Source organism: Sturnira hondurensis, unplaced genomic scaffold (assembly GCF_014824575.4).
Source record: "Sturnira hondurensis isolate 20B ecotype Veracruz unplaced genomic scaffold, ASM1482457v3 Scaffold0024152, whole genome shotgun sequence".
NCBI classification, from domain to species: domain Eukaryota; kingdom Metazoa; phylum Chordata; class Mammalia; order Chiroptera; family Phyllostomidae; genus Sturnira; species Sturnira hondurensis.
This window is the reverse complement of record NW_028096783.1, coordinates 8,373,951-8,398,718: the sequence shown is the minus strand read 5'-3', so window position 1 is coordinate 8,398,718 and position 24,768 is coordinate 8,373,951. Positions and strand designations below refer to the sequence as shown.

The window sequence follows — 24,768 nt, the reverse complement described above, 5'->3', positions numbered from 1 at the left end:
TACAGCAGGGCTAGAAGCGGCTCAGGTAGTGGGGGGGGGGACCCCAGGGAGAGCTGATGCAGAAGGAAGTGCACCTCAGTGGGGTCTGAGGTGGGGGCTGCTGTTCAGAAGGAGAGGTGAATGGGCATAGACACAGCTAGTGAAGGGCTCCCACCCCCAAAATGCCTTTGGGGAGATTGAAGCAAAAGATGGAGGTGGGCCTTATTGATGATTCCCTGGGGCAGGGGATGGGGGGGGGGGGCGGGTGTGGATGTGCTGTCAGTAAGGTAACATGAGAAGCCCCTGGACCGTGAGGGGTTAAAGAACCAGGAAAGGAGGAGCCACTGGAATTTGGTGCTGAAAGACAGGAAGGAACTTGCCAGGGGCATAAGAGTAGGGGCACCCTTAGCCTTGTGGGTCACCCTCAACCTTGTGGGCTGGCCTCCTTAGTGGCCCAGCATCACTCTGCAGTGCTGACACCCCTATTTATGGGTCAGAGGAAAAAAGCCTTCAACCGGCTGCACCCAGAAGCTACTTCCTTTGAGAAAACAAATGAACTCAGTAAGGCACTGGTGAATCCTCTGGCCTCCCCCAGGGCCTTGTTCAGGAGGCTAGGGGAGTCTACTCACCACGCTTGTGTCACTGTTAAACTTCGAGGGACAGGGGGGACTCAGCCTCCATCACCCCCCCACCCCCCCTTCTCGCACAGCCAGGGAGCCCTGTCTACTCCTCTGGAGCCAGAAGATGGGTCCGTGGCCTCAGGGAATCTTCAGTCTAAGGCGAGGGCTAAGCCGTGGAAGCGGCTTACAAGCTCCCACTAACACCCGGTGCTGCAGGAATTTGGGGAAAGAGGAGGGGAAGGTTAAGAAGGGTTTCCCTGCATAAGGTACAAAGATGACTTTCCAGCAGCGGGGATATTGAAGGCAGATGTTGGAAAAGAGAGGGCCCCGTGAGCGGAGGGGACCAGAGGGGCCCAGGCGCAGAGCCAGGAGAGCGGAGGGAGCCTCCTCCCTGAGGCTGCGGGGGTTCCTGTGAGCGCAAGGGCTCATCTGCAACTTTCTGCCCAAGCGGTAACTCTGGTGGTGCCCGTGAGTGGTGCCCTTCTTGTCTGTTGTGGCTAGGGCACTGGTGGTGCCCGGAGCCCACCAGTGGCCAAGGCCTCTCTCCGCAGGCGCAGAAGCCGGGCCAGGGGCTGACCCCGCCTGCACCTCCCAGCGCCACTGGGCGGGCACATGAGGAGGCGGGACGCACGCAGGCTGGGCGCTTCCGGGGAGGGGGCCGCTCCCTGGCCCGTGCTTGACTTCCCCTCGGTCAGGGCCGCCAGCCCCGTGCCTATGCCGCAAGCAACACCACAACCCAGCCCTGCGCAGGTGAGCGCCTGGAGTAGGTGGGGGAAGGGGGGCGTGTGCTGGGGTCCAGGGAGGGAGGGCGGGCAGCCTTGGGGCTGGCAGGACCTGCGTCTGGCCCTACGTCCCGCACTTGGCCATCCACCCCCTCCCTCCCGCCTCTTTACTTGCTGCCTCGGGCATCTAGAGCACGGAAGCAGGATGAAAGGGCCTCTGAGACAGCTGTCACCATCCTGTCGCAAAGAAGCTGGTTTGGGGAGCCTTCCTTGAACCGGAGAGGAGGGCTTGGTCAGGTTTCTCCCACAGTCTCCCCTGCTGTGCTCACCACTTTGTCTTGTGACCGAGTTCCTGGGGCAACAGGGCTGTCCTCAGGGTAATGACCTGCAGGCATTCCTGCCACAGTAATTTCACCAACATCTGCCGTGGGCAGGGCACCGTGAGAAGCGCAGGAGTGCCACCACGGAACAGGACAGATTCACCCCCCCCCCGCCCCCCGCGCCCCTTGGAGACAGGCGGGTGGGTGGGAAATCACAGTCCCGCCTGGTCAGCGCAGCTTGGAGAGGGGAAGTTCTGTAGCTGCCCAGGGGATACCAAGGGTCAGTGATGACTGACTGTCACAGGAAGTCGTATCTAGTTGGTTTTTAAACTTTTTTCATGGCACAAATCGTAAGTGTACTTCGTACGCCCATTTCGCCTAGCCAGCCTTTGTGACCTGTGCCACCTGCAACGCCGCTAGCTCTGCGGAAGCCCTTCTGCACCGCTTCCAGGCGCTACACCCAGCAGGGCTACCCCTCTGGCATCCAGCCTCGTATTAGTTTTGAACAGTTGATGCATGGAGTAGCACCGTATGTACTTTTTGCGTGTGGCATTTTATACTCGACGTGTGAGATTCACCCATGTTGCACGTGGCAGGAATTCCTTCCTTCGCTTTAGGGTGCGATGTTGCACCGTACAGACAGGCCATACAGACAGGGTCATTTCTGCTGACCTGGGGGAGCTCGGGCTGTTTCCAGCGTGGGGTCGCCTTCCGTGGTGCTGCGAAGGCATCCTCGTGTTTGCCTTTCAGGGGACCCATGTAAGCGCTTCTGCTGAGTTTGTTCCTTGAGTGAACTTGCTGGGTGTGTCCGTGGTCAGCTTTCAAAACCGGTCCTACCGATCCACGTTTCTACCTGCCGCGTGTGAGTTCCGGTTCCTCCTCATCCTCACCGGTATTTGATATTGTCTCATTCACAGCAGCCGCGCTGCTCCGGGTGTGGGCAGTGGTGTTGCAATGAGGGTTTATTGTGCGGTTGCTGGTGACTAATGAACGGTGCTTATTTTCCTGTCTATTAGCCATTTGGGGGTTCTTTTTTGTGATGTGTCTGTTCAGTTCTTCCACGCGCTTTCAAATAGAGTTTCCCTCTTCCTCTTGCCAGTTTGTAAGAGTTCTTATATATTTGGAATATGACACAGTGATTGAATATGTAATTTTAAGATATCTTTTTTCTCTCAGAAGATTGCCTTTTCACTCTCCTAATGACATCTTTTGACGAACAAAAGTTTTTCATTTTCATGTTGTTCAGTTTATTGGGGATATTAATTCCAGTTTGAAAAAGCAGTCTTTGGGGGAACTCGAAGTAGGTGAAGGGGGTCAAAAGGGACCAACTTTTGGTTTTGAAATAAAGTCACAAGGATACAGTGTACACCATGGTGACTACAATTAACAATATATATTGTATACTTGGAAGTTGCTAAGAGACTAGATCTTAACAGTTCTCATCACAAGAAAACAGCATTGCAACCATGCACAGCATAGTAAGCAGACTTACCGGTACAGTCCTTTCGCAATACGTGTATACGGACAGGGTGGGGCAGCAGTAGGTTCACGGTTGAGAGTACAAATGGACACAGAGTTTATTCTTGTATTTTTTAAATTAATTATTATTTTCTGAACAACTGTAAACCTATTCTATATATTCAATCATTGTGTTGTACACCTGAAATTAACATAATGTCATATGTCAGTTATATCTCAATTTTTTGAAAATCGGGAAGAGTTAAGAAAAAAGAAAGAAAAAATCAGGAAGGTAATCAAAGTCAGGAAGATAATCCCCTGTAGTTTCCTTTAACAGCTTTATTGTTACTCTCCCATGTATCTACTCTCCACTTGAAATTAATTTTTGGTATGGTATTTTGATAGGAATTATGTTAAATCTATAGATTGCTTTGGCTAGTATGGACATTTTAAGGATGTTAATTCTCTTCCTATCTATGAGTGTGGTATATGCTTCCATTTATTTATATCTTCTTCGATTCCTTTCTTCCTTGTCTCATAATGTTTCAAGTGCAGGTCTTATCCCACCTTGGTTAGATCTGTGCTCAGGTATTTTAATTTATTTTCTGATGCAATTATAAATGGGATTGTTTTCTTTGTTTCTCTTTCTGATAGTTCATTATTGGTGTATAAAATCCAACTGATTTCTGAATATTTTGTACCCTGTTACTCCACTGAATTCACTTATCAGTTCTAGTAGGGTTTTTTGTGGAATCTTTAGGTTGTCTCTATATTATCATGGCATCTGCAAATAAGGACAGTTTTACTTCTTTCTTTCCAATTTGGATTTATTTTATTTCTTTTTTAGTTGATTTAAAACATTTTTATATTTATTAGCTTGAGAGAGGGTGGGGGGAAGAGGGACAGGAAGAGAGAGAGGGAGAGAGAAAGTGGAGGTGGGGGCACGGAGAAAGAGAGAGAGAAACCGATTTGCTATTACACCTACCCATGCATTCATTGGTTGACTTATATATGTGTCCTGACCAGGGATCAAACCTGCAACTTTGGCATAACTGGGTGATGCTCTAACCAACTGAGCTACTTGGCCAGGGCCCTTGTTTGTGTTTTATTTCTTCTTCTTGTTTGTTGTGGCTAGGACTTCTGGTACTACGTTGAATAAAAACTTCCATTTAGTAAGTATTCACTTAGTCGGAAAAGTGGATATCCCTGTCTACTTCTTGATTTTAATGGAAATGCTTTTAGTTTTCCCCCATTGAGTATGATGTTAGCTGTGGGTTGGTCATATATGGCCTTTATTATATTCAGGTAAGTTCCCTCTATTCCCACTTGTTGAGAGTTTTTATCATAAATGGGTGCTAGATTTTTGTCAAGTGCTTTTTCTGCCCTATTGATAGGATGATATGATTTTTATCATTCATTTTGTTTATGTGGTTAGTCATTTGCAGATATTGAACAATCCTTGAATCCCAAGAACCAATCCCATGTGATCATGGTATGTGATCTTTTTAATGTATTCCTAGATTCAATTTGCTAATATTTTGTTGAGGATTTTTGCATCTGTGTTTATCAGGGCTCCTGGCCCATAATTTTCTTTCTTTGTAGTGTTTTTATTTGGTTGGAGAATCACGATAATGCTGGCTTCATAAAGGAGATTGGGGATCTTCCCTCCTCTGGAATTCTCTGGAACAGCGTGACAGGGAGAGGTGTTCATTCTTCTCTGCGCGTTTGGTAGAATTCACCCGTAAAGCCATCTGGTCCAGGACTTTCATTTGTTGCAAATTTTTTGAATACTGCTGCTTTTTTGGATGAGATTGGTCTGTTTGGATTTTCTCTTTCTGCTTGATTCAGTCTTCAAAGATTGTGCGTTTCTAGCCCTGGCTGATATAGCTCAGTGGATTGAGTGCAGGCCTGAGAACCAGAGGATCGCAGTTCGATTCCTAGTCAGGGCACATGCTTGGGTTGCAGGCCAGCCCCTGGCAGGGGACACACGATACATTGTGTGTCTCTGGAAGAGGCAACCATACATTGATATTTCTCTCCCTCTCTCCTTCACTTCCCCTCTAAAGATAAATAAATAAAAATTTTAAAAAAGATTGTGCGTTTCTAAGAATTTATCCATTTCTTCCCGATTGTCCAGTTGTTGGCATATAATATAATCCTTTGTATTTCTGTGGTATCTGTTGTTACTTCTCCTCTTTCCTTTCTGATTTTATTTATTTGGGTTTCTCTCAAGTCAGGTTAAAGGTTTATCAATCTTGTTTATCTTTAAAAAGTCAGCTCTTAGTTTCATTGATCTTTTTCTTTTTTTGTTACATTGATCTCTTTTTTAAAAAATATTTTATGTATTTATTTTTAGAGGGGAAGGGAAGGAGAGAAGGAGAAAAATATCAATGTACGGTTGCCTCTTGTGAGTCCCTTGCTGGGAACTGGCCTGCAACCCAGGCATGTGCCCTGACTGGGAATCGAACCGCGATCATGTGGTTTGCAGGCCTGCGCTCAATCCACTGAGCTACACCAGCCAGGGATGATCTCTTCTATTTTGAAATTTTAGACTCTATCTTATTTATTTGCACTCTGACTTTTACTATTTCCTTCCATTTACTGACTTTTAACTTTGTTTTTTTTTTAGTTCTTTTAGGTGTAAGGTTTGATTGTTTATTTGAGATTTTTCTTGTTTCTTGAAGTAGGCCTGCATTGCTATGAATTTTCCTCTTACTACTGCTTTTGCTGTGTCTCATAGATTTAGGATTATTGTGTTATCATTTTCGTTGGTCTCAAGGTATCTTTTGATTTCTGCCTTGATCTCATGGTTAACCTGTTCATTGCTTCATAACATGTTATTTAGCTTCAATGTGTTTGTGCTTTTCAGGTTTTTTTTTTCTTGTAATTGATTTGCAGTTTCATACTATTCTGGTTGGAAAAGATGCTTCATATGATTTCGGTCTTTTTATGAAATTTATTGAGACTTGTTTTGTACACTAATATGATCTGTCCTGGAAAATGTTCTGTGTGCAATTGTAATGAATGTATATTCTGCTTCTTTGGGGTGAAATGTTCACGAAATATCAATTAAATTTATCAGTGTAATGTGTCCTTTCAGGTCACTGTTTCCTTGTTGATTTTCTATCTGAAAGATCTATCCATTGATGTCAGTGGGGTGTTAAAATCCCCTACTATGACTGTATTACTGTCAATCTCTCCCTTTATATCTATCAAGATTTGCCTTATATATTTAGGTGCTCCTATGTTGAGTGCAAAAAATAGCTTATCTGCTTGGTGACTTATCTGCTACGTCTCCAAAATCTCAGTGTATGACTATTACTAAATCTTTTAAAGATTACAGCGTATTTGAGTGTAACAGTTCCCTAGCCTCAGCTGCACAAGAACTGAAAAGTAACAAGCAAGGTGTGCCAGGGTTTTAGGCTCCAGGAAGTAGAGAGTCTCTATGACTAATGGATTTTTTAAAGATTTTATTTATTTATCTTTAGAGGGGAAGGGAAGGAGAGAGGGAAAGAAACATCAATGTATGGTTGCCTCTCATCAGTCCCCTGCTGGGAACTGGCCTGCAACCTGGGCATGTGCCCTGACTGGGAATCGAACTGCGATCCTCTGGTTCACAGGCCCGTGCTCAATCCACTGAGCTACACCAGCCAGGGCTGGCTAATGGAATTTATGTCATCTCTTGCTCAACTATCCTCTGTCAAAGATGGTGTTATTTCCTGTGTTTAAACCCTTCCCCATTAGTCACAGAGCTTATACCAACCCACTTCCAGTGGCATCTGCTGTTGGGCAACTGGAGTTTTTCTTAACCAAGCAATGAAAAGAGGCCATTACCCCCAAATCAGCGTGCATGGCCAGAAGGGTAGGTCATTTTATAAAATGAGACACTGAAACTTTTATTTTTTTATATATTTTTTAATATATATATTTTATTGATTATACCATTACAGTTGTTCTATTCCCCCCTTCATCCCCCTCCACCCTGCACACGCCTCCCCAACCATTCTCCCCGCCTTAGTTTATAACAACGTGTCTCAAGTTCTTTAGATTCTATATTTCCCCCACTATTCTCGCCCTCCCCCCTATCTATTTTCTACCTACTGTCTATGCTATTTTCTGTACCTTCTCCCCCCTTCTCCTCCTCCCACTCCCCTGTTGCTAACTCTCCATGTGCTCTTCATTTCTATGGTTCCACTCCTGATCTAGCTGTCCCCTTGGTTTGCTTTTGTTTTAGGTGTGGTTGTTAATAACTGTGAGTTTGCTGTCCTTTCACTGTTAATATTTTTCATCTTCTTTTTCTTTTTCTTTTTTTAATACAGGTTTTTTTTTAGCTTTTTAAAAAATATTTATTTACTTATTTATTTATCTTTAGAGAGGAAGGGAAGGAGAGAAGGAGAGAAAGATCAATGTATGGTTGCCTCCCATGAGTTCCCCACTGGGAACTGGCCTGCAACCCAGGCATGTGCCCTGACTGGGAATCGAACCCCGATCCTTTGGTTCAGAGGCCTGCGCTCAATCCACTGAGCTACACCAGCCAGGGCCTCATCTTCTTTTTCTTATATAAGTCCCTTTAGCATTTCATATAATAAGGGCTTGGTGATGATGAACTCCTTGAACTTGACCTTATCTGAGAAGAACTTTATCTGTCCTTCCATTCTAAATGAAAGCTTTGCTGGATAAAGCAATCTTGGATGTAGGTCTTTGAATTTCATGACTTGGAATACTTCTTTCCAGCCCCTTCTTGCCTGGAAGGTCTCTTTTGAGAAATCTGCTGGGATTTCTCAAAAAGTCTGATGGGTACTCCTTTGTAGGTGACTGTCTCCTTATCTCTTGCTGCTTCTAGGATTCTCTCCTTCATTTTAATCTTGGCTAATGTAATTATGATGTGCCTTGGTGTGTTCCTTCTTGGGTCCAACTTCTTTGGGACTCTCTGAGCTTCCTGGATTTCCTGGAAGTCTATTTCCTTTGCTAGACTGGGGAAGTTCTCCTTTATTATTTGTTCAAATACGTTTTCCACTCGTGGCTGTTTCTTTCCCCCTTCTGGTACCCCTATAATTCGGATGCTGGAACGTTTAAAGATGTCCTGGAGGTTCCTAAGCCTCTCCTCATTTTTTTGAATTCTCATTTCTTCATTCTTTTCTGGTTGGATGTTTCGTTCTTCCTTCTGGTCCATTCCATTGATTTGAGTCCCAGTTTCCTTTCCATCACTTTTGGTTTCCTGTGCATTTCCCTTCATTTCAACTAGTTTAGCCTTCATATGTTCCTCTAATTTGTGACTATAATCAACCAGTTCTGTGAGCATCCTGATGACCAGTGTTTTGAACTGTGCATCTGAGAGGCTGGCTATTTCCTGGTTGCTTAGAGTTATCAGCTCTGGGGCTTTAAGTTCTTCTTGAGCCATCTTTTGGCCTGTTCGGAGACACTGAAACTTTTAAATCTGTATCTGTTGAGTAGATTCAAGCATTATGTTAATTTTTGATCTTTAGGCCATCATTAAAATATCAAATGGTTCTCTAGTTTATAAGTGTAGCAAGGACAAACAATAAATTTTATAAGACAAAATGGAAAAAATCTCCAAGTACTATAAAAGCCAAGTGAGAGAGTGTGTTTACTGCTCGGGGGTGGAAAGCAGTATCTTGAATGGTTGAAAGGAAGATGTTGACAGCCAGTAATCCCCGACGACCGGGGAAGAGATTTCAAAACCGGGGCGGGGTTATCAGGCACGGCCTGGCCCCACAGCACTGAGGCTGCCTGAACCCCTGGGAAACTAGGCGGGGAGAGAAGCCATTCTCCACCAGGAACTAGGAAGCCATTCTCCACCAGCCCTTCACCTCCGGCCCTGTCTCAGACCAGGGCAGGCTCTGCTCCTCGGGGTGTCCTCCCAGAAACCTGGGCCAAAAAAGCCTCTACCGTCAGGAACGTCCTGGTCACTGTGGTGGGAAGAGAACTTGGCAGCTCCCGCATCCAAGGTATTCTCGTCCTTCGCATCACTTTGCGCAGTTAGAAGCAGCGTGACTGTTCCTTCCCCCCAAATCCAAAACCCTGTGGAATGTGGGGTAGCCCTGATCTAAAGAGGAGTTTGGGGATAATTGATGACAATATTGAGTCTCCTAAACCATGCACATAATATACTCCTTCAGTATCTAGATGATTTTTTAAAGTTTTTTTTAATAGATTTTGCTTGTTTATTTTTAGAGAGAGAGGAAGGGAGGGAGAAAGGGAGAGAAGCATTGATGTGCGACAGAGACAGCGTTCTGTCGCTTCTTGTTTGTGGCCCAGCAAGGGACCAAAGGCGCAACCCGGGCCTGTGCCCTGACCAGGAAGGTGAACACCCGCGACCTTTCGCATTGTGGAGTGGCGCCCAACCCACCGAGTCACACCGGTCAGGGTTCTAGATGCTTTTAAATCCATACTAACCCACGCTGTTTTCTGAGCGTTATATGCCGTGCACCATTAGTACTTTACGTAAGTACTAATGTAAGGGCTAAAGGCCACAGTTAATGAAAAGGCTAGAACCCAGGCCGCGGCCTGCACAGGCTGCAGTCTTTGTCATTATGTGGTACCGCTTCCCTGAGCTGACAGCTGAGGGAGGAAGAGATGGAGGGATGGAGGGGTGGACAGAAGGAGAGAGGGAAGGAGGGAGAGAGGGAGGGAGGAAGGGAGCGAGCTACTCGGGGGAAGGCCAACTTCGAGGAAAAGTTTCCCAAGATTTCTTCCATGTGTTCTCCTCTTCTGCTCCATGTCCGTCTATCTGGATACAAAATAATTTGTCCAAATAGCAACTGCCCTCCCATTTCTGCTTTAACAGGAAGCCCCTGTAAAGAGCTGGTGCCCCTTCCCCGGACCCCGAATGCACGCCAGGCCCAGTGGAGTGGAGAGCAGGCGCCCTCCTGGTCATGCTGAGCGCACACGCTGTACGTGTGGCCACCCCACTCAGGCTCCGGTTTACCAGAACTCTGTCCCAGTCATGCGGTATCTCTCCCAGGAGGGTTGAGGGGCCCCTTAGAGGCTGAGCCTCCGTCAGGCAGTGGAGAGAAAGAACATAGGAGCCTGCCCCTGGGTCCAAGAGTAAGGTAAGTACAGCTTTCGTGACCCTCTCTCTCTCTCTCTCTCTCTCTCTCTCTCTGTCTCTTGTAGGATGGCTGTTCCGTGGGTTCAAGACTGGGTCCCCTCCCTTCTCCCGTGTCACCAATGCCTGGTCTCCAGGGGTTAGTTTTCAGCCTAACACTATGGCATCACCCACCTCCTTCCCAGCTTCTGGCTCCAGGTCCAAGAAGCCTTTGGGCAGGATGGCTGGTGAGTGGAAGCACACTCCTGTTGCTGTTCTCGCGCCCCGTCCCCTTCGCCCCTCCCCCTCCCCGTCCTTCTTCATATTATTATACAAGGAGTATTTTTAAATTGAAATGTGATTGGCACAAAACATTTTATTAGTTTCAGGTGTACAGCATGCATCACTATATATATTGCAAAATGACCGGCACAAGTGTAGTTGGCATGTTAGCATGCAGAATATCTTTCCTGTGTAGAGAACTTACAGTATTATTAACTACACCCACTTTCTGCACCGTGCATCTCAGGGCTTACAAAGCAGTCAGTGTTCTTCTGTCTTCCGGAAAAGTTTAAGATAGTGGGAACTTTGGGCAAGTCCTGAAGGCGTGCCCAATAGCCCGCGGTAGGTCTGCCAAGTTAGGCGGTATTGGCCAGTGCAGGAAGATGGGCTGGATTCCTTGTCCAGGCCACCCTCTGCGGCAGGGAGGAGGAGGCCTGGGGAGAATCGGGCCTGAGTGGAGTTTCTCCCACAGGCTGGCTCAGGCAGGCCCTGTGGAAGAAGCCCAAGAAGATGCCTGCGTCCCAGGAAGGCCCCGGCAGTGATGCTCTGCCAGGGTGCTCACAGGACAATGATCCGCCACCGAGCTCACAGGATGACCCCCCACCACGGTGCCCCCAGGACCACCCCCCATCCTCGGGCCTCAGCTCAGCTGCATTGGCGGAGTCTCCTGCCCTGCCACCTGCACAGGAGGGTGCCACCAGCAGGAGCAGTGGTGGCCGCTGGAGCAGGGACTACGACGTGTGCGTGTGCCACAGTGAGGAGGACCTGGCAGCCGCGCAGGAGTTGGTGGCTTACCTGGAGGACTGCTCCACCAGCCTGCGCTGCTTCCTGCAGCTGCGCGATGCGGCCCCCGGCGGCGCCATCGTGTCTGAGCTGTGCCGGGCGCTGGACAGCAGCCACTGCCAGGTGCTGCTCATCACTCCTGGCTTCCAGCGTGACCCTTGGTGCAGGTACCAGATGCTGCAGGCCCTGAGCCAGGCCCCGGGGGCCGAGGGCCGCACCATCCCCCTGCTCTCAGGCCTGGCCAGGGACGCCTACCCGCCCGAGCTGCGCTTCATGTACTTCGTGGACGGCCGGGGCCCAGAGCGAGGCTTCCGCCAAGTCAAGGAGGCCATCCTGCGCTGTAAGCTCCGCATGGAGGGGACCGGGAAGGGGTCAGTGTCTGATCTGCTTGGGCTCTCAGGAGACAGCCACTGGTGCCCCATAGTTCAAAATGTAGGCTCCAAAAGCTTTGTTTCTTGGGCAGTGACTTAATGCCTGTGCCTGGTTTTCCTCATTGGGGAAATGAAAACGGTACCTTGCACCTCAATACAGGTATGCGCTAAGTCGGTGTTCTGAGCAGGGCTTGGCAGGAAAACACTCCTAACAAGGCACACGTCAAGTCCTCCATAAGTTTAGCCATTATTTTTAGTATATTCATAGTATGAGTTTCCCTCACAGAGGCCAGGTTGGAGATGTCCTCCAAGAGCTGGGAAGGTGCCAGGAGGAACACTGGTGTAGTAAGGCAAAGTGGTGCAAAACAGTGCAAAACAGTAGGGAAGAATCACCTCCAATCCACATTCCCAGGGGAGGACATTATATGACAGTGGGTTGGGAAGGAAAATCCGTAAAAAGTTAGAGGAGAGGGAGACCTGTGGTGGGAAACAGATGCTGGGTTTGGGGAGGCTGGCAGGCCCTGTGATTCTGTTTGGTCTCTTTCAGATCTGCAGACGCTCAGGTGACACTTCTTTTGTCACAGTGGGACCCAGAAGGCCGGCACGAAGCTGGAAATCAAGTTAGAGAGCCTAGGGCCTTGGATCCAGCAGGTGTGACAGGGCCTGAGGAGCTGGTAGCACTTTCTATGTGGTCTGGGATCAGTTTGCCTAGCAGGCTTCCATTATGGCTGGGGACTCCCCAGGAAGGCTCTGGGGAAGCTGGGGATTCCCCCAGAAAGGTCACGAAGAAGCTGGGGACTCCCCAGGAAGGCCCTGGGGCAGCCAGAAACTAGAGGTGGTAGGAGGAGGTGTTGATACCAGGATGACCACCAATGTTTTGCCTCCTCCTTATTGGACGTGAGTCTGGCGCATCCCTAGGTCTTCTTCCCCTGAATGGGGCACAGGTGTAGGGATGCATTCCTCCTGAACAGGTGACTCACCTGCCGCATCAGCCAGGAGCCTAGAGGGCATGTCTCAGCATGGATGGTGTTTCCGGTTGCCTGGAAAGCCCTGCAAGGAGAAAGCCAAAGGTATCAAGTCTTTCACACTCACACTGCTGCCATTCTCTTCCCCTTCCTTCACTTCAGAAAGCTACGTGAAAATAACACTCAGCGTTGTACCGTATTTATTTTTACTGCATGCCTGTTGTTCAAGACTCAGACCTAGAAACCTTCCTGAATAGACAGGAGTCGACTGGGAGTAGGTGGGGTGAGGAGAAAGAAAGCTCCGACCTTTTGCCTTGGATCGAAAGCCCACCCAGCAATGCTTTGACATGTGGGGACCCCGTGGGGGTCCTCTTCGCCACTGCACCAGCATTGTTCTTCCGGCAGGTGACTGTGCGCCCTGACGACAGGCAAGGTTTCGTTCATCTGTTCTCCGTGAAAGCTGGCGGTTGAGCCAAAACAGAGTTTTTGTTCCACCAATGTGTACCTTTGTGCTTCTCTCACTTCCCCGTCCTTATACTGAAAAATATTTATACATATATTTTTGTAATTGAGATGCAGTTGGCATGTGACATGATACTAGTTGCAGGTATAGGAGTCGATATTTGTATATATTATGGAAAAATTATATTTTTAACTATGAATTATTTTATTACATCCAAAAGGACTAAAGCGCACTATAATGTACACTCGTGTGCCTTCTACCCAGCATAGGAAGCAAAACGTGAGAATCCCTCTTGTGTTCCCTTTGTGCCCTTAATTATCTCCCTCCCGCCTCTCACCGGAAGTAACCACTATTCCACATTTCTCCCCTTTGTCTGGAAATGTATGACATACATATGCATCCCTGACAACATGCTCCTTTTATATGGCTTGAATCTTTACATAAATAGCATTATGATGTGCTCTGCGATTCCCATGTGTGTTGTGTGGGTGAGATTTCACCACGTTGAGGCATGAGACTGTAGTGAATTCACTCGCGATCTGCCGTGCACACAATCCACTGCTGAGCCACACATTCTGCCGCAGATGGGACGTTTGGTTTTTCTCGTGTTCTTGCTATTAAAAAGGAGTTTTTGTAAAAAGAAAAGTGAGTATCTTTGTACCTGTTTCCGTGGGCACAATTTTCTAGGATTTAGCCTGGACAGGGAACAGCTGGGTAGTGAAAAATGTACACGTTTAGTTTTGGTAAAAGATACCAGATCTTCTTCCAAGAGTTGTGGCAATTTATGTTCCTACCATTTGTGTATGAGTTCCCCCAGTTTGATGTTCTTGCTGACACTTTAGAATGATCAGATGTTAAAATGTTTGCCAGTCTGGTGGGTGAAAACTGGTATCCTGTTATCATCGTGTTCATATTTTCCTTTTTACAAAAGATGGAGAAAGGGAGAGAAATATCAGTGTATGGTTGCCTCTCATACGGAACTGGAACTGGTCTGCAGCCTAGGCATGTGCCCTGACTGGGAATCGAACTGTGATCGTGTGTGGTGTGCAGGCCCGCGCTCAATCCACTGAGCCACACCAGCCACGGTGTCCTTTTTACCTTTTTCATGATAATCTGATGAATGAATCCCTATATGATGATAAATCCTAACACCCAGCTTTAACAATTACCAACTCAGAGTTAGGCTTATATCAGCAATTACCCTACTCATTCCCTCACCCCCCCCACACATACCAGTCTTCCAAAAGCAAATCCCAGACATTATTTTATTCCTCTGTATGTACCTCTAAATTATTAGAAATTTTTAAAAAATGACAATATGATGATATCTTTTAAAGGATATCTTTTTTTTAATATAAAAACTGTTACCTATTATTTTGTAGTCTGTGTTTTTTGTGCCTTATTGAGAAAAATCTTCCTTACTCAGAAAAAGGTATTTTCTTTCAGAAGTACTTCCCGTGCAGGTCTTTAATGCACCTGGTTGCTTTCTCTGTGTTTCTTTTTGTTGCTGTTGCTGTCGCTGTCGGCTTGTGAGTCAGAGATCTGTTTCCCCCATTTGAACAGCTGGTATTTACTAGTCCATCCTCTCCCCCAGCTGCCTGTAACTGCGCTGTGTGTCCCATGTGGCCTGGTCCTGGGTTCTCCTTCCAGTCACCCCCATTTCTGTTTGTGTCTCCTCGTCAGTGGCATGTAGCTTATGGTTTTTAATAAGCCTTGCTGACTTGTGCATCAGCCCTTCCTATCCTTCTCCTCCATCAAAATCACTGACTTTTCTTGTTCCTTTACTTTCATAGAAATTGTTTATTCAGTTTCTAGGAAAATACCTGTTTTTGTCAAGTTCCAGGAAATACCTGTTTTGTTTTGTTTTTTTTTCTATTGGGCCTACACAGAGTTAAGAGATTCATTTGGGAATTGAGAAAAACAGATTTTTAAATATTTCATATTCTTCAAAATGGCATGTGTCCATTTTTTGATGTCTTTAAATGTGTTTCAGTAAAGTTTTATAATCTTTTTCTAGGTCGGTCAGTGACACCTTTTATTAGATTCCTTCCTTAGTATGTCATATTTTCTGTTGCTACTGTAAAGATTTTTAAATTGTTTTTTATCTATTACTGATAGAGAAGATTACAATTTATTGCATACTGATCTGATAGTAATCAACCCACTGAATTATTTATTCTCTAAGGCCATACATTTGGTTGAGTTTCTATAAGACAATCATAAAATATAAGAACAAAAACTTCCTTGTCCCTCTGTGCTGCCCACCAGTAAAATGCCGAACCTGACCATGGCAGCCATGTTTGCCTCCGTGATTTGAAAGGGAAAACTTCAAACATTTCACCATTAAATGTAACATTTGTTGTAGGTTTTTGGTTTGGTACATATCTTTTAAAAGTTATAAGTATCCTGCTGTTTCTAGTTCTCTAGAATGGGTTTTAAATTTAATCTAAATTTCCACATCTATTGAGGTGATGTGTTTTTCCTCCTTTTAATCAGCTGGTGCAGTGAATAAAATTGGAATGTTTTCTAATGTTAAGCCAGCCTTACATTCCTGGGGTAAACTCAGCTTGACCATGATGTATTTAGTATCTTTGTTATAAGCTGCAGAATTCGGATTGCAAACATGTTCTTTAGGATTTTACATCTATGTTCACATGTAGGGTTGTTACAGAACAGAGGTCCAAGGGGGGGCAATGTTTGGTCCACCCAGGGATGCCAAAAACTGTTACAGAAAACAGGGGCCCTTCCCAAGGACTGTATACTAATAATACCTACTGGGCTCGTCTGTCTGCTGCCAGAGGAAAGACATCTCTCAATGACAGAGATTTGTGAGAAGGAAAAGGTTTATTTAAAGCTATACACACTCAAGGTAGTGACCCAATGTCCCCATTAATATATCAAAGTCTTTTAGGATAACCACAGATGCTCACAGTGCTTCCTTCCCCCCTGCCCTAATTCAGGGTACTGTAACTCAGGAAAAGAAGCACACGTCCGTGTTTCAGGTTGCTGGCACCATCAGCTGTGTTGCCATTCAGACAGGATCTCTAATTACTCCAAAGCCATGTGGCACCTTCTCATGGTGTACTGGCGAGAGTTCTTTCACCCTTCTTCCAGGCAAAGTCTCTTCTGCTTCCCAGGCCATGTGGCCAAAGGGAGCACCCCAAAGCCGTGTGGTCCTCCTTTACTAGAGCTGCAGGGGTCTGCACTCCAGACAAAACTGCATGGTTCTTTCCTTCACATAGCTGCGGAGAGGGTAGGGTCTCCACTCTGGCAAAGCTGAGTGGTGCTCCTCCTTCATCTTACATGGCTGCAGGGGTCCCCACTCTGGCCAAAAGCGTGTGGTTCACCTTTTACATGGCCAAGAGGAGGTCCTGCACTCCGCCCAAACCCCGTGGCTGCTGCGTCTGTGTTTAAATCCCCATGCCAGTCCTACTTTGCAGCCCCACTTCCAGCTCCTCCTACAATCAGTTACACCTGCCAGGACTCCCATATCCTTCCAGTTTACTGGGCTGCCATAGTGAGTCTGGGCAGGTGTGGCCCCATGGTGTGGAGCCAATCATCTCCAAGCTCTCATGTAGGCGCTGTAACCAGGGGGAGTTGCCTCCTAATTACATCCTGGGTGGAAGTCACTCCCTTCTCCCTGGCTCAAAGCATGGCCACAGCTATTTAACATATCTAGGAAACCAGTTAAAGGTTAGAGATATGTTAAATGACTGTTGTAGAGGTTATCTGCAAAACTGTTGCTATGCAAAACAGCTCTCAATGGCCCTGCTCCATGTGTCCCTTCCCCCAACTGACACCTGTGGGAGCCGGGTAAGGGGTGAGGACATCTTATATGTCTTTCTAATATTTCCTGGACACCTTGAGTTCTGGACCCCATTCTAAATCTCTTCCCCCGCCCCTTGGCTGCACCCCGTTACTGGGTTGTTCATAGTGCTCTCGAATCATCCCTCTCTGGTTGTGTTACCAAGATTGTACCGGCTTTATGAAATAGTTGGGGAGTTGTCTCTTTTTTTCTGATGGAAGAGTTTAAACTTGGAATTAATCGTTCCTTAAATGTTTGGTGGACTCATCTGTAAATCCATTCAACCTAGCATTTTCTGTATGGGAAGATTGACAGCTGAAACTTCAGTGTCTTAAAGGAGTTATAGATCTGTTTCTTTCTTCTGGAGTCAATTTGGCGTGGAGTAAGAAGTCAATAAAGCACACAAGAGCAGCTTGAACAGATTTTTCAGTTTGAATTTCCTGGATCAGAAAGGCAGTATGACTCCGAATTTCAGTTCTACGTGAAGATTGGCCTGTGGTTATACCTTTGCAGGCGATTTTTTTTCTTTCCTCCACAGCCAGAAGTTGAGGCAGACAAGTTTACTAAATATCTTGTCTCTTTTAGTGGGGCAACTTTTGTTTTATTCATTTTTTAAATAGTTAGTCCTTGTATTGAGGTGGTGGCCCTTCAGAGATCTCTCTGGGGAGTTCTTACTTCTAGTTCCTCACCGGGCACAAGCTCAGGTCTTGTTTCCTGTGCCCAAAACATCACATTTAAAGCGCAAGGCTCTCGATTTCTCTAAACCAGCGATCACTCTTAGAACTTAAGTTTCTATATCCGCTTAACATTATATAAATTCGTGCTCCCACATTTTTCATTTCAGAATTATTTTTTCTTCTGAGAGCTGTAAAAGTAACCAAAAGGATGTTTTAAATAGTGCATCTGGAATTGCAGGTGTTTTTAGCTGAACTGTTTTTCAGATATCTAGTCTGTTATAATACCTGAAATGGAAGTGTTTAGACCTTTAAAAAAAGATTTGGGAGGAGTTTTGAGATTCAAGAAGACTGAAGGGGGTTGATGCTTAGAGACTAGGGTTTTCAAGTAATAACCTCCTAATACAGCACTGTCCACTTGAACTTCCTGTGATGACAGGAAATGGTCCGCATCCGGGCTGTTCAGTACAGCAGCCACTGTTCATACGTGGCTCTCAAGCACTTGAAACGTGGCTGCATGACTGAGAAGCTGAATTTTTAATTGTATTGAATCCTAATGAATTTAAATAGCTACACGTGGCTAGTGGCTATCGAGTGGATAGTGCAGAGCCTTCTGATGTTTCCCAATGAGCTGAACCCAAACCATCAATTGACAACGGCTTCTGAGAACCGCGATCCGAGCAGTGACCCGTGGTGTTGGTAAAGGTCCCTTTCACTCCGCCATCTGGTATTCCAGTAGGTCCTCTGGTAGCTGAGGCTCCTGTGAGCTCATCCTTCCCTCGAGCCAGGGCTTAAGACTAGAATTCTGACTTTATGGATATTTGTTTTAAAGATTTTATTTATTTTTAGAGAGAGGGGAACAGGGAGAAACATCAATATGTGGTTGCCTCCTGCATGTCCCCTGTTAGGGACCTGGTGCGAAACCCAGGCGTGTACCCTGACTGGGAATCAACTAGCAACCCTTTTGCTCGTAGGCCAGCGCTCGATCTACTGAGCCACACCAGCCAGGGCTGTTTCCTTCGTATCATTTAAGTTTTAGCTCAGTGTCATCTCCAGAGAGGCCCATGACCACCTTATCTAAAGTCCTTCCTATGCCCAGCTCTGTCCCATTGCCCTGTTTATTCTATAAATAACACATAAATCATTGTCTGAAAGTATAGTATTTGTTCACTTCGTGTCTATTTGAATATGAATTCTATGAACATAGAGGTGTCTTCTGTCTTATTGAAGACAGACTGAATAAGGGTCTGGCAAGTAGAAATGGAGGCCTAAAGAGGGTAAGTGACTTCCCCAAAGCTGCACAGCTAGTCAGCGTTGGGGCCAGGCTTTGTGGCTCCCAATTCAGGGCTCTTTTTGTTAAAACGTAGCTACTCCACTCAAATTCTCTTTCCAGGTGCAAGGAAGAAATTTTTTAAAAAGAAATATGGAGGGAGGGGACAAAAAAAGAGGAAGGAAGGAAAAGAGAAAGAGGGTGCACACCTAGAAATTTTCATAAGATCAGGACCTCGCCATTCCAAGATGGTTTGGCTGTTGCCCTTTTGCCCCAGGACATTTTGTTTTGGGGTTGCACACAGTTTACAGCCTACTGTATATTTCCAGAGGATGAGGGGTGTACCCAGGGAAATTGTGGACAACCAGCAAGTGTTTGTGGTTGAAGATAATTACTCCAGATCCTAAGCTTCCCCTACTAATGCTTTTTGCTTCACAAAACAATTAGCCTTTTATTCAACTCATCATATACGAGTATATTTTTGGTAGAGAAAATCAACGCCAAAGCAAACTGTCATTGACATATAGTATGCTTTATGATCTACTGACTCAAAATTGCGCCCACCATTGTTTTGTCTGAAAAAACAAACTCAAAATAAAACCGACATTGGCAAAAATACTAGACTTTTTTACTAAAACTTGCTGTAACAACTCTTGACAAGATTTAGATCTATGAAGGAACACCAAGGGAAACGGGGCTAGACAGAAATAATGGGTACAAAAGAAACAAAGCAGAAACTATAAATAAATGTTTATATGTTCCCCGCCCTCCCCAAAGAAGAAACTAATAGATGAATCATAGTCATGCTGCAAATCACACCTCGGGGTCCCATAGCAGACACGCAGGCAAAGTAGGTACAGAGGCAGAGGCCCCCGGCCCGCAAGAAGAGCAGCAGGAGACGGCAATGCAGTACTGCTCCTGTTCACTCACCTTTCTATTCTGCAAGGACTGAATCTACAAAGAACTGAACGCAATGAAATTCTGTAAAATGGACGAAAAACAAACGATTTAAGTGTTCTCTATAAAAATAAAAATCAACTAAGAAATGAGATAAGCTCAACTGATTAGTTTCAGAAGCATTCCTTCCACGTTAACTAATCAGTGTTGGTATAATTTTTGTTACGATGTTGGCATTCGAATAAAGTGTCAAAGCCTTCAGCTTCCAGTGCGGGCGGCTGGCCCGCCCGTTTAGGGGTCGTTGTCTCTTTCTCCTCTCTCAGCGCCCACCTCAACTCTAGCGAGCTAGGGCTAGGGGACCGAGGCAGCAACTTCGACGAAAAACCTCCAGCCCGACAGGTCGCGGGGTCGGAGAGGTGTCAACGCCCAGAGCACATAGGGAATTGTAGTCTCGGCCCGTCACGCAGGTGGGCGGGGCACATCTCGGGTCTGCGCAGGCGCACTTCCGGGCGGACAACATGGCAGACGCGGCACCTCCGCCGAGTAAGAGAAAGCGCGAACTGGATGCTGCCGGGGCGGAATCCTCGGGCACAGAAGACGAGACAGCCAAGGTAGCCGGCGTTGGGAATGGCACCTCGGCCTCTGTCCAATTCCCTTTCTCCGGCTTTAGAGTGAAAAAAGTGCTGAGGGAGTCCGCGCGGGATAAGATCCTGTTCCTACACGGCAAGGTATCACGGGCAGCGCTGGGAGGGGATGCAAGTGTGTGACCCGTCACCGTCGTGAAGGCGGATCTTGTCGGCGCTCGGCCGGGCAGAACCAATCGCATTATTGGGAGGGGAGGATGAGAAAACGCAGTTCCGAAAAGCTTTGGGAGCGGAGGGAGTGGAGGAGACATGGTCACCTCTGGAGTTAAGGAAGTTTAACTCATGTAGGGCTGATTTGCCTAATTTCTCCTCCTCTGAAAAGAACCGCTAATACTTAATAGGGCGTATTGTAGATTTTCTTAAAAATCGTGTTACGTTCTCCAAGTCATTCATCATTTATTCATTCAACCTGTAAAGGTACTAGGGACCCAGTAAATGTTGCTGGACTGTCTTGCTCCTCGGTTCTTCTGGGAACGACAAGAGACTGTAGGAGATATGATTCCTGCTGTACAGGACTCCAGCCCTAACAGAGGAGACATTTTATTAAATGGGTAATTCAATTCCACATACCATGCACTGACAGGCCTGCACTGAGCTAGGTACTGGGGTTGTAGAGATCAAAGTTACCATCCCTGAGCTTCAGGAGTGCAGAGTATCTGGGGGCAGGCAGAAACACCCAGCTGGCTCTAATGCCACATGCTCAGCTCTCTAGTAGGGATTGGGAGAGACTGGAGATCATCCTGAAATTGATGAGGAGGCCTAGCCAAGGGCAGGTCTTAGGGTTCCCCAGAACTCCTAGCAGGAGCCCTCATTTTGGTAGGATCGGGGGACCACACTTTTCTCCGTGTCTCTTGCTTTAAATTAAACAAGGTTCTGTCTGGTTTTCTCAGCCCCATCTGTCTCTAGTCTGCAGCACCTGCCTGAGTTTAGCCATGAAGCTGATCGAGGTTGGAGTTAGTTGGGATGCCCGGATTCTGGTTTCATTTTCAATATTGACTGTCCACGGTGATCTTGGGCAAATCACTTAATCTCTCTAGACCTCCATATCTTCATCTGTGAAATGTGGCGAATTTAACAGAGGCCTTCTGAGCTTAAAAATGAAGACAGCTGAGAGGCTTTGCATCTTTTAGAAGAAAGGTGTGAGCACTGCCACAAGGGTAATGATTTCTCCTCTGGGAGGAGGAACATGGGTGCCATTGGTTAGACTTGCCCAGAAGGAAACTACAGGGAAGGAGATCCCAAAGGTTGGGAATCCCAAGGCCATGGGGAGTTTGTTCTCCAGGCCTCACCTGTGTCTCTGCCTACAGGTGAATGAGGCCTCTGGGGATGGAGAGGATGCCATCGTGATCCTGGAGAAGACTCCATTTCAGGTGGATCAGGTGGCCCAGCTCCTGATGGGCAGCCCTGAGCTCCAGTTGCAGTTCTCCAATGATATTTACAGCACCTACCACATGTTTCCTCCAAGGCAGCTGAGTGGTGAGCTAGTGGTGGCCCAGGTGGCTGCATGTGGGAAGGTTGGCATGGTGGGAAATCAGGGAGGGAGTGGCTGCTCTCCATAACTGATTCGCGTGTTCTAGTGCAGTAGTTCTCAAAGGAAGGTAGAGGGGATTTTGTGCTTCTGGGAGACATTTGGCAATCTCAGAAGACAATTTTTGGCTGTCAGAATGGGGGAGGTGGGGTTCCTGCTGGCCCTTGAAGGGTAGAGATCAGGAATGTCCTGCTAAAACACAGGACAGGTCCCCACAACAAGAGATGTCAGTAGTGCCGAGGTTGAGAAACCCTGCTCTGGTGTAGTATTTTCTTTTGAAAAAAAAATTATGTGGTTTTATTGAAGGATATAAAAGAAGACAAATAAGTGGAGAGGTACCATGCCACAATAGGAAGACAATTCTATAAATATGTCAGCTCTTTCCCCAGTTACTCTGTAAATTACGTGGCACCCCTGTTAAAGCCAAACATGGTGGTTTTCCATAGAAACTGACACACTCATCCTAAAATCTAGATTAAAGAGTGAAAGGCCAAGAGGAGCCAAGAAATTCTGTGGAAGAAAAATGGGCACATCCTGGGGCTGAGGAAGATGCTCAGCACACCAGACTTCTGTTTCTAGCCTGGTCGTGTATGGGAGCTTGGTGTATGATGAACCTGTTTTCAAATCAGAGGGTAAGGGGCAACCTAATCAATGCATGGTGTTGGAGGTATCGAGATGGAAAAAGAAAACCAGAACCTTATCCTGTACCATGATCCAGAGTAAATTTATGTGAACCAAAGATTCCATGTGAAAAAAATTTCAGAGGAAAATTAGGCTTATCTTTATGACCTTAGGTTGGAAAACTATTTCTCAAGGACCAAAACTCACAAAGCCTGAGGGGAAGACTGGTAAACATGACATTAGAAACCCCCGTACTAGAAAATATTCTGTAAGAAAGGTTAAGAGACAGCTAGGGAGAAGATATTTGCCAACCTATAAAAGTGACAAATATTAGCATATAGAATACCTTAAAGTTCCCTACAAGTGAGTAAAAACAAGACAAACAAAAAATGGGCTAAAATATATCAAAGCAATTCAAAAAACTGGTAAAAACAAATCACCAAAATTGTACATTTTTATGTTCAAGGTCCCTAGTAATGAGAGTAGGCACATCGGAATCGTGAGATATCATTTCACATGCATCACAGGTGCTAAAATTTAAAGTCCATAGGTTAGGCACTTTTCAAAGAAAGAGGAAATGGAAATTGTGTGGCACTAGTCGTTTGTTCCAGCGACAGGAGGCAGCGCGCCTGCAGGAGCACTTGGATCGTGGCTCCTCAGCCCAGGTTGTCCAGGAGGCAGCAGCAGCAGCAGAGGCCAGCCCAGCATGCCACCAAGGCCACCTGATACCTGCTGTTGTCCTTCCTCCTTTCCCTTTCCAGTGCATACACTGGTTTTAGGAGGCTCCTGAGATTCGCCCTGCCAGGCATACTGTGGGTACCCTTGGTAGGGGTACCCCCGATGGGTGGGTAAGGTCCTCCCACAGGTCCTGGGGGACAGACCTCTGGCCCTGTTGGTGGTTGTGGATAAGGTGGGTGTGGGGCTGTCGCACTGGGGCCCAGATACGGTGGAGGGTTCCCTTAGTTCGCTAGGGACCCTCAGAATGTACTGCTCCAGCAAAGGGCTGGGCACCGGTCCTGTCGGGATGGGAGGGATGGGGCTGCACGAACAGCGCTGCACCTGCCTGGGACTGAGTGAGGAGCCGTGGCACCTCTGGTGTAGTGTGTTTCAACGTGATTCATGGGAGAGAACAGGGTCACCTACTAACTGAATAGTAAACGATTGTCAACACTTACTGAATCCTTACTGTTGTGCTAGCCACCATGCTAAGTGTTTTACATGTATTATGTATTTTGTCTTCAAAATAGTGTTATGCTAAGACTTTCCAGGCGAGGGAACTGGGTTTTGAAAGGCTGAGTGACTTGGCCGCCGTCACACAGCCAGCAGGCAGCAGAATCACCGAGGTCTTCTCGTAGATGAGGACTTGCTCCCCACACTGCTGTGAAGTGAGCCGGTGCTGGGTGCTGCAAAGATCATCTGCCTCCCTGAGGGAACTCACTTTCCAGTGGGGAGACCATGAGTGTGCTTGAGGGGGATGGGCTTGAGATGGGCGGGAACTCAGGGGTTCAAAGTCAGAGATTTATTTTTGCTTGCAAGTTTTCTTTAGCATATTAAAAAGGGGAAGAAGAAGAAGGTTCCATGCTAAAAGCCAGGCATGATGTGAGCTTTCCCTTTTAGAGGGTTAGATTTAGTAGGCAGCTTTGGGGGCGCTGTGGGGGGACTGGCCGGCCTTGAAGGCTCCTTTCAAGCAAGAAAATCTGGGGTCTGCTTTGCAGTACCTGTCCTTCTGTCTCTTTATTTGCCTTCTGTCTTTCCAGAACAGTTTGGCTCTACGGATATCCTGCCACAGAATCAGACAGACTTTCTGACAGACTCAGTCCTTCCCACACCCCAAGAAAGGGCTATTGTTGTCCTTTGGAAATATGTGTGAGACAAGCAGAACTTTCTAAGGCAGCCTGGTTCTCTGCTGGAAGAGAGCCAGCTTGATTGGTTCAGATTGACAGAAATGGACAGCTGTATTTACTTTCCCTGGCACTGACATTTAAACAAATGTGTTCTTCAACACGGAGTGCAGGAGCGTGACAGAAGGCGCTGTGGCCAAACAGCACTGGGACAGCCCCTGACCACAGGCCCTAGGGCTTTTATTCTGCCGCCACCCCGCTTGTTGCCTCCCTCCTGGCATCCCTCTGCCCACCCACCCCACCCTCAGCCAAAATTAAGGTTCTCCATAGAGCAACTCTGTAGAATTCACAGCCTTTCCTTATTTTTCCAGAACTTGTATGATTACTGCACACAAGTAATACTGGCCTCTCCTTGTCTTTCTTTTTGTTGGCCCCCCATCCCCACCCCTCTTCCGCAACCACTGCAAAATAAGTACT

At 46.6% G+C, this 24,768-nt stretch overlaps 2 protein-coding genes and 1 long non-coding RNA gene across 7 annotated transcripts in view; 2 read left to right on the top strand and 1 right to left on the bottom strand.

Moving 5' to 3' along the window:
• Window positions 1–8,908: 8,908 nt before the first annotated feature.
• On the top strand, window positions 8,909–13,621 carry TIRAP (TIR domain containing adaptor protein). Of its 4 annotated transcripts, none has more exons than XM_037038263.1 (4): window positions 8,909–9,068; window positions 9,908–10,013; window positions 10,237–10,395; window positions 10,902–13,621. In XM_037038263.1, exons 3-4 carry the CDS (start codon window positions 10,329–10,331, stop codon window positions 11,681–11,683), a joined length of 849 nt encoding a protein of 282 aa, XP_036894158.1. In that variant the 5' UTR covers window positions 8,909–9,068; window positions 9,908–10,013; window positions 10,237–10,328; the 3' UTR covers window positions 11,684–13,621. The 4 variants fall into 4 exon arrangements, with proteins under 4 accessions (XP_036894158.1, XP_036894160.1, XP_036894157.1 ...); XM_037038265.1 differs by lacking the exon at window positions 8,909–9,068 and having other exon boundaries at window positions 9,901–10,013; window positions 10,902–11,552; window positions 12,131–13,621; XM_037038262.1 differs by lacking the exon at window positions 8,909–9,068 and having other exon boundaries at window positions 9,901–10,013.
• Window positions 12,871–19,948, bottom strand: LOC118981480 (uncharacterized). Its single transcript, XR_005065349.1, has 2 exons — window positions 19,691–19,948; window positions 12,871–13,085 (listed from the first exon to the last, which is right to left on the bottom strand). It is a non-coding gene; the product is annotated as an uncharacterized LOC118981480 (long non-coding RNA).
• A 128-nt stretch (window positions 19,949–20,076) lies between these two features.
• The window catches only part of DCPS (decapping enzyme, scavenger), a 38,842-nt gene continuing 34,150 nt past the window's right edge, over window positions 20,077–24,768 (top strand). For both annotated transcript variants that reach the window (XM_037038260.1, XM_037038259.1), the window contains exons 1-2: window positions 20,077–20,385; window positions 21,609–21,777. In XM_037038260.1, coding sequence (XP_036894155.1) covers window positions 20,176–20,385; window positions 21,609–21,777 — 379 coding nt within the window. In that variant the 5' untranslated portion in view covers window positions 20,077–20,175. The remainder of the gene's footprint in view (window positions 20,386–21,608; window positions 21,778–24,768) is intronic.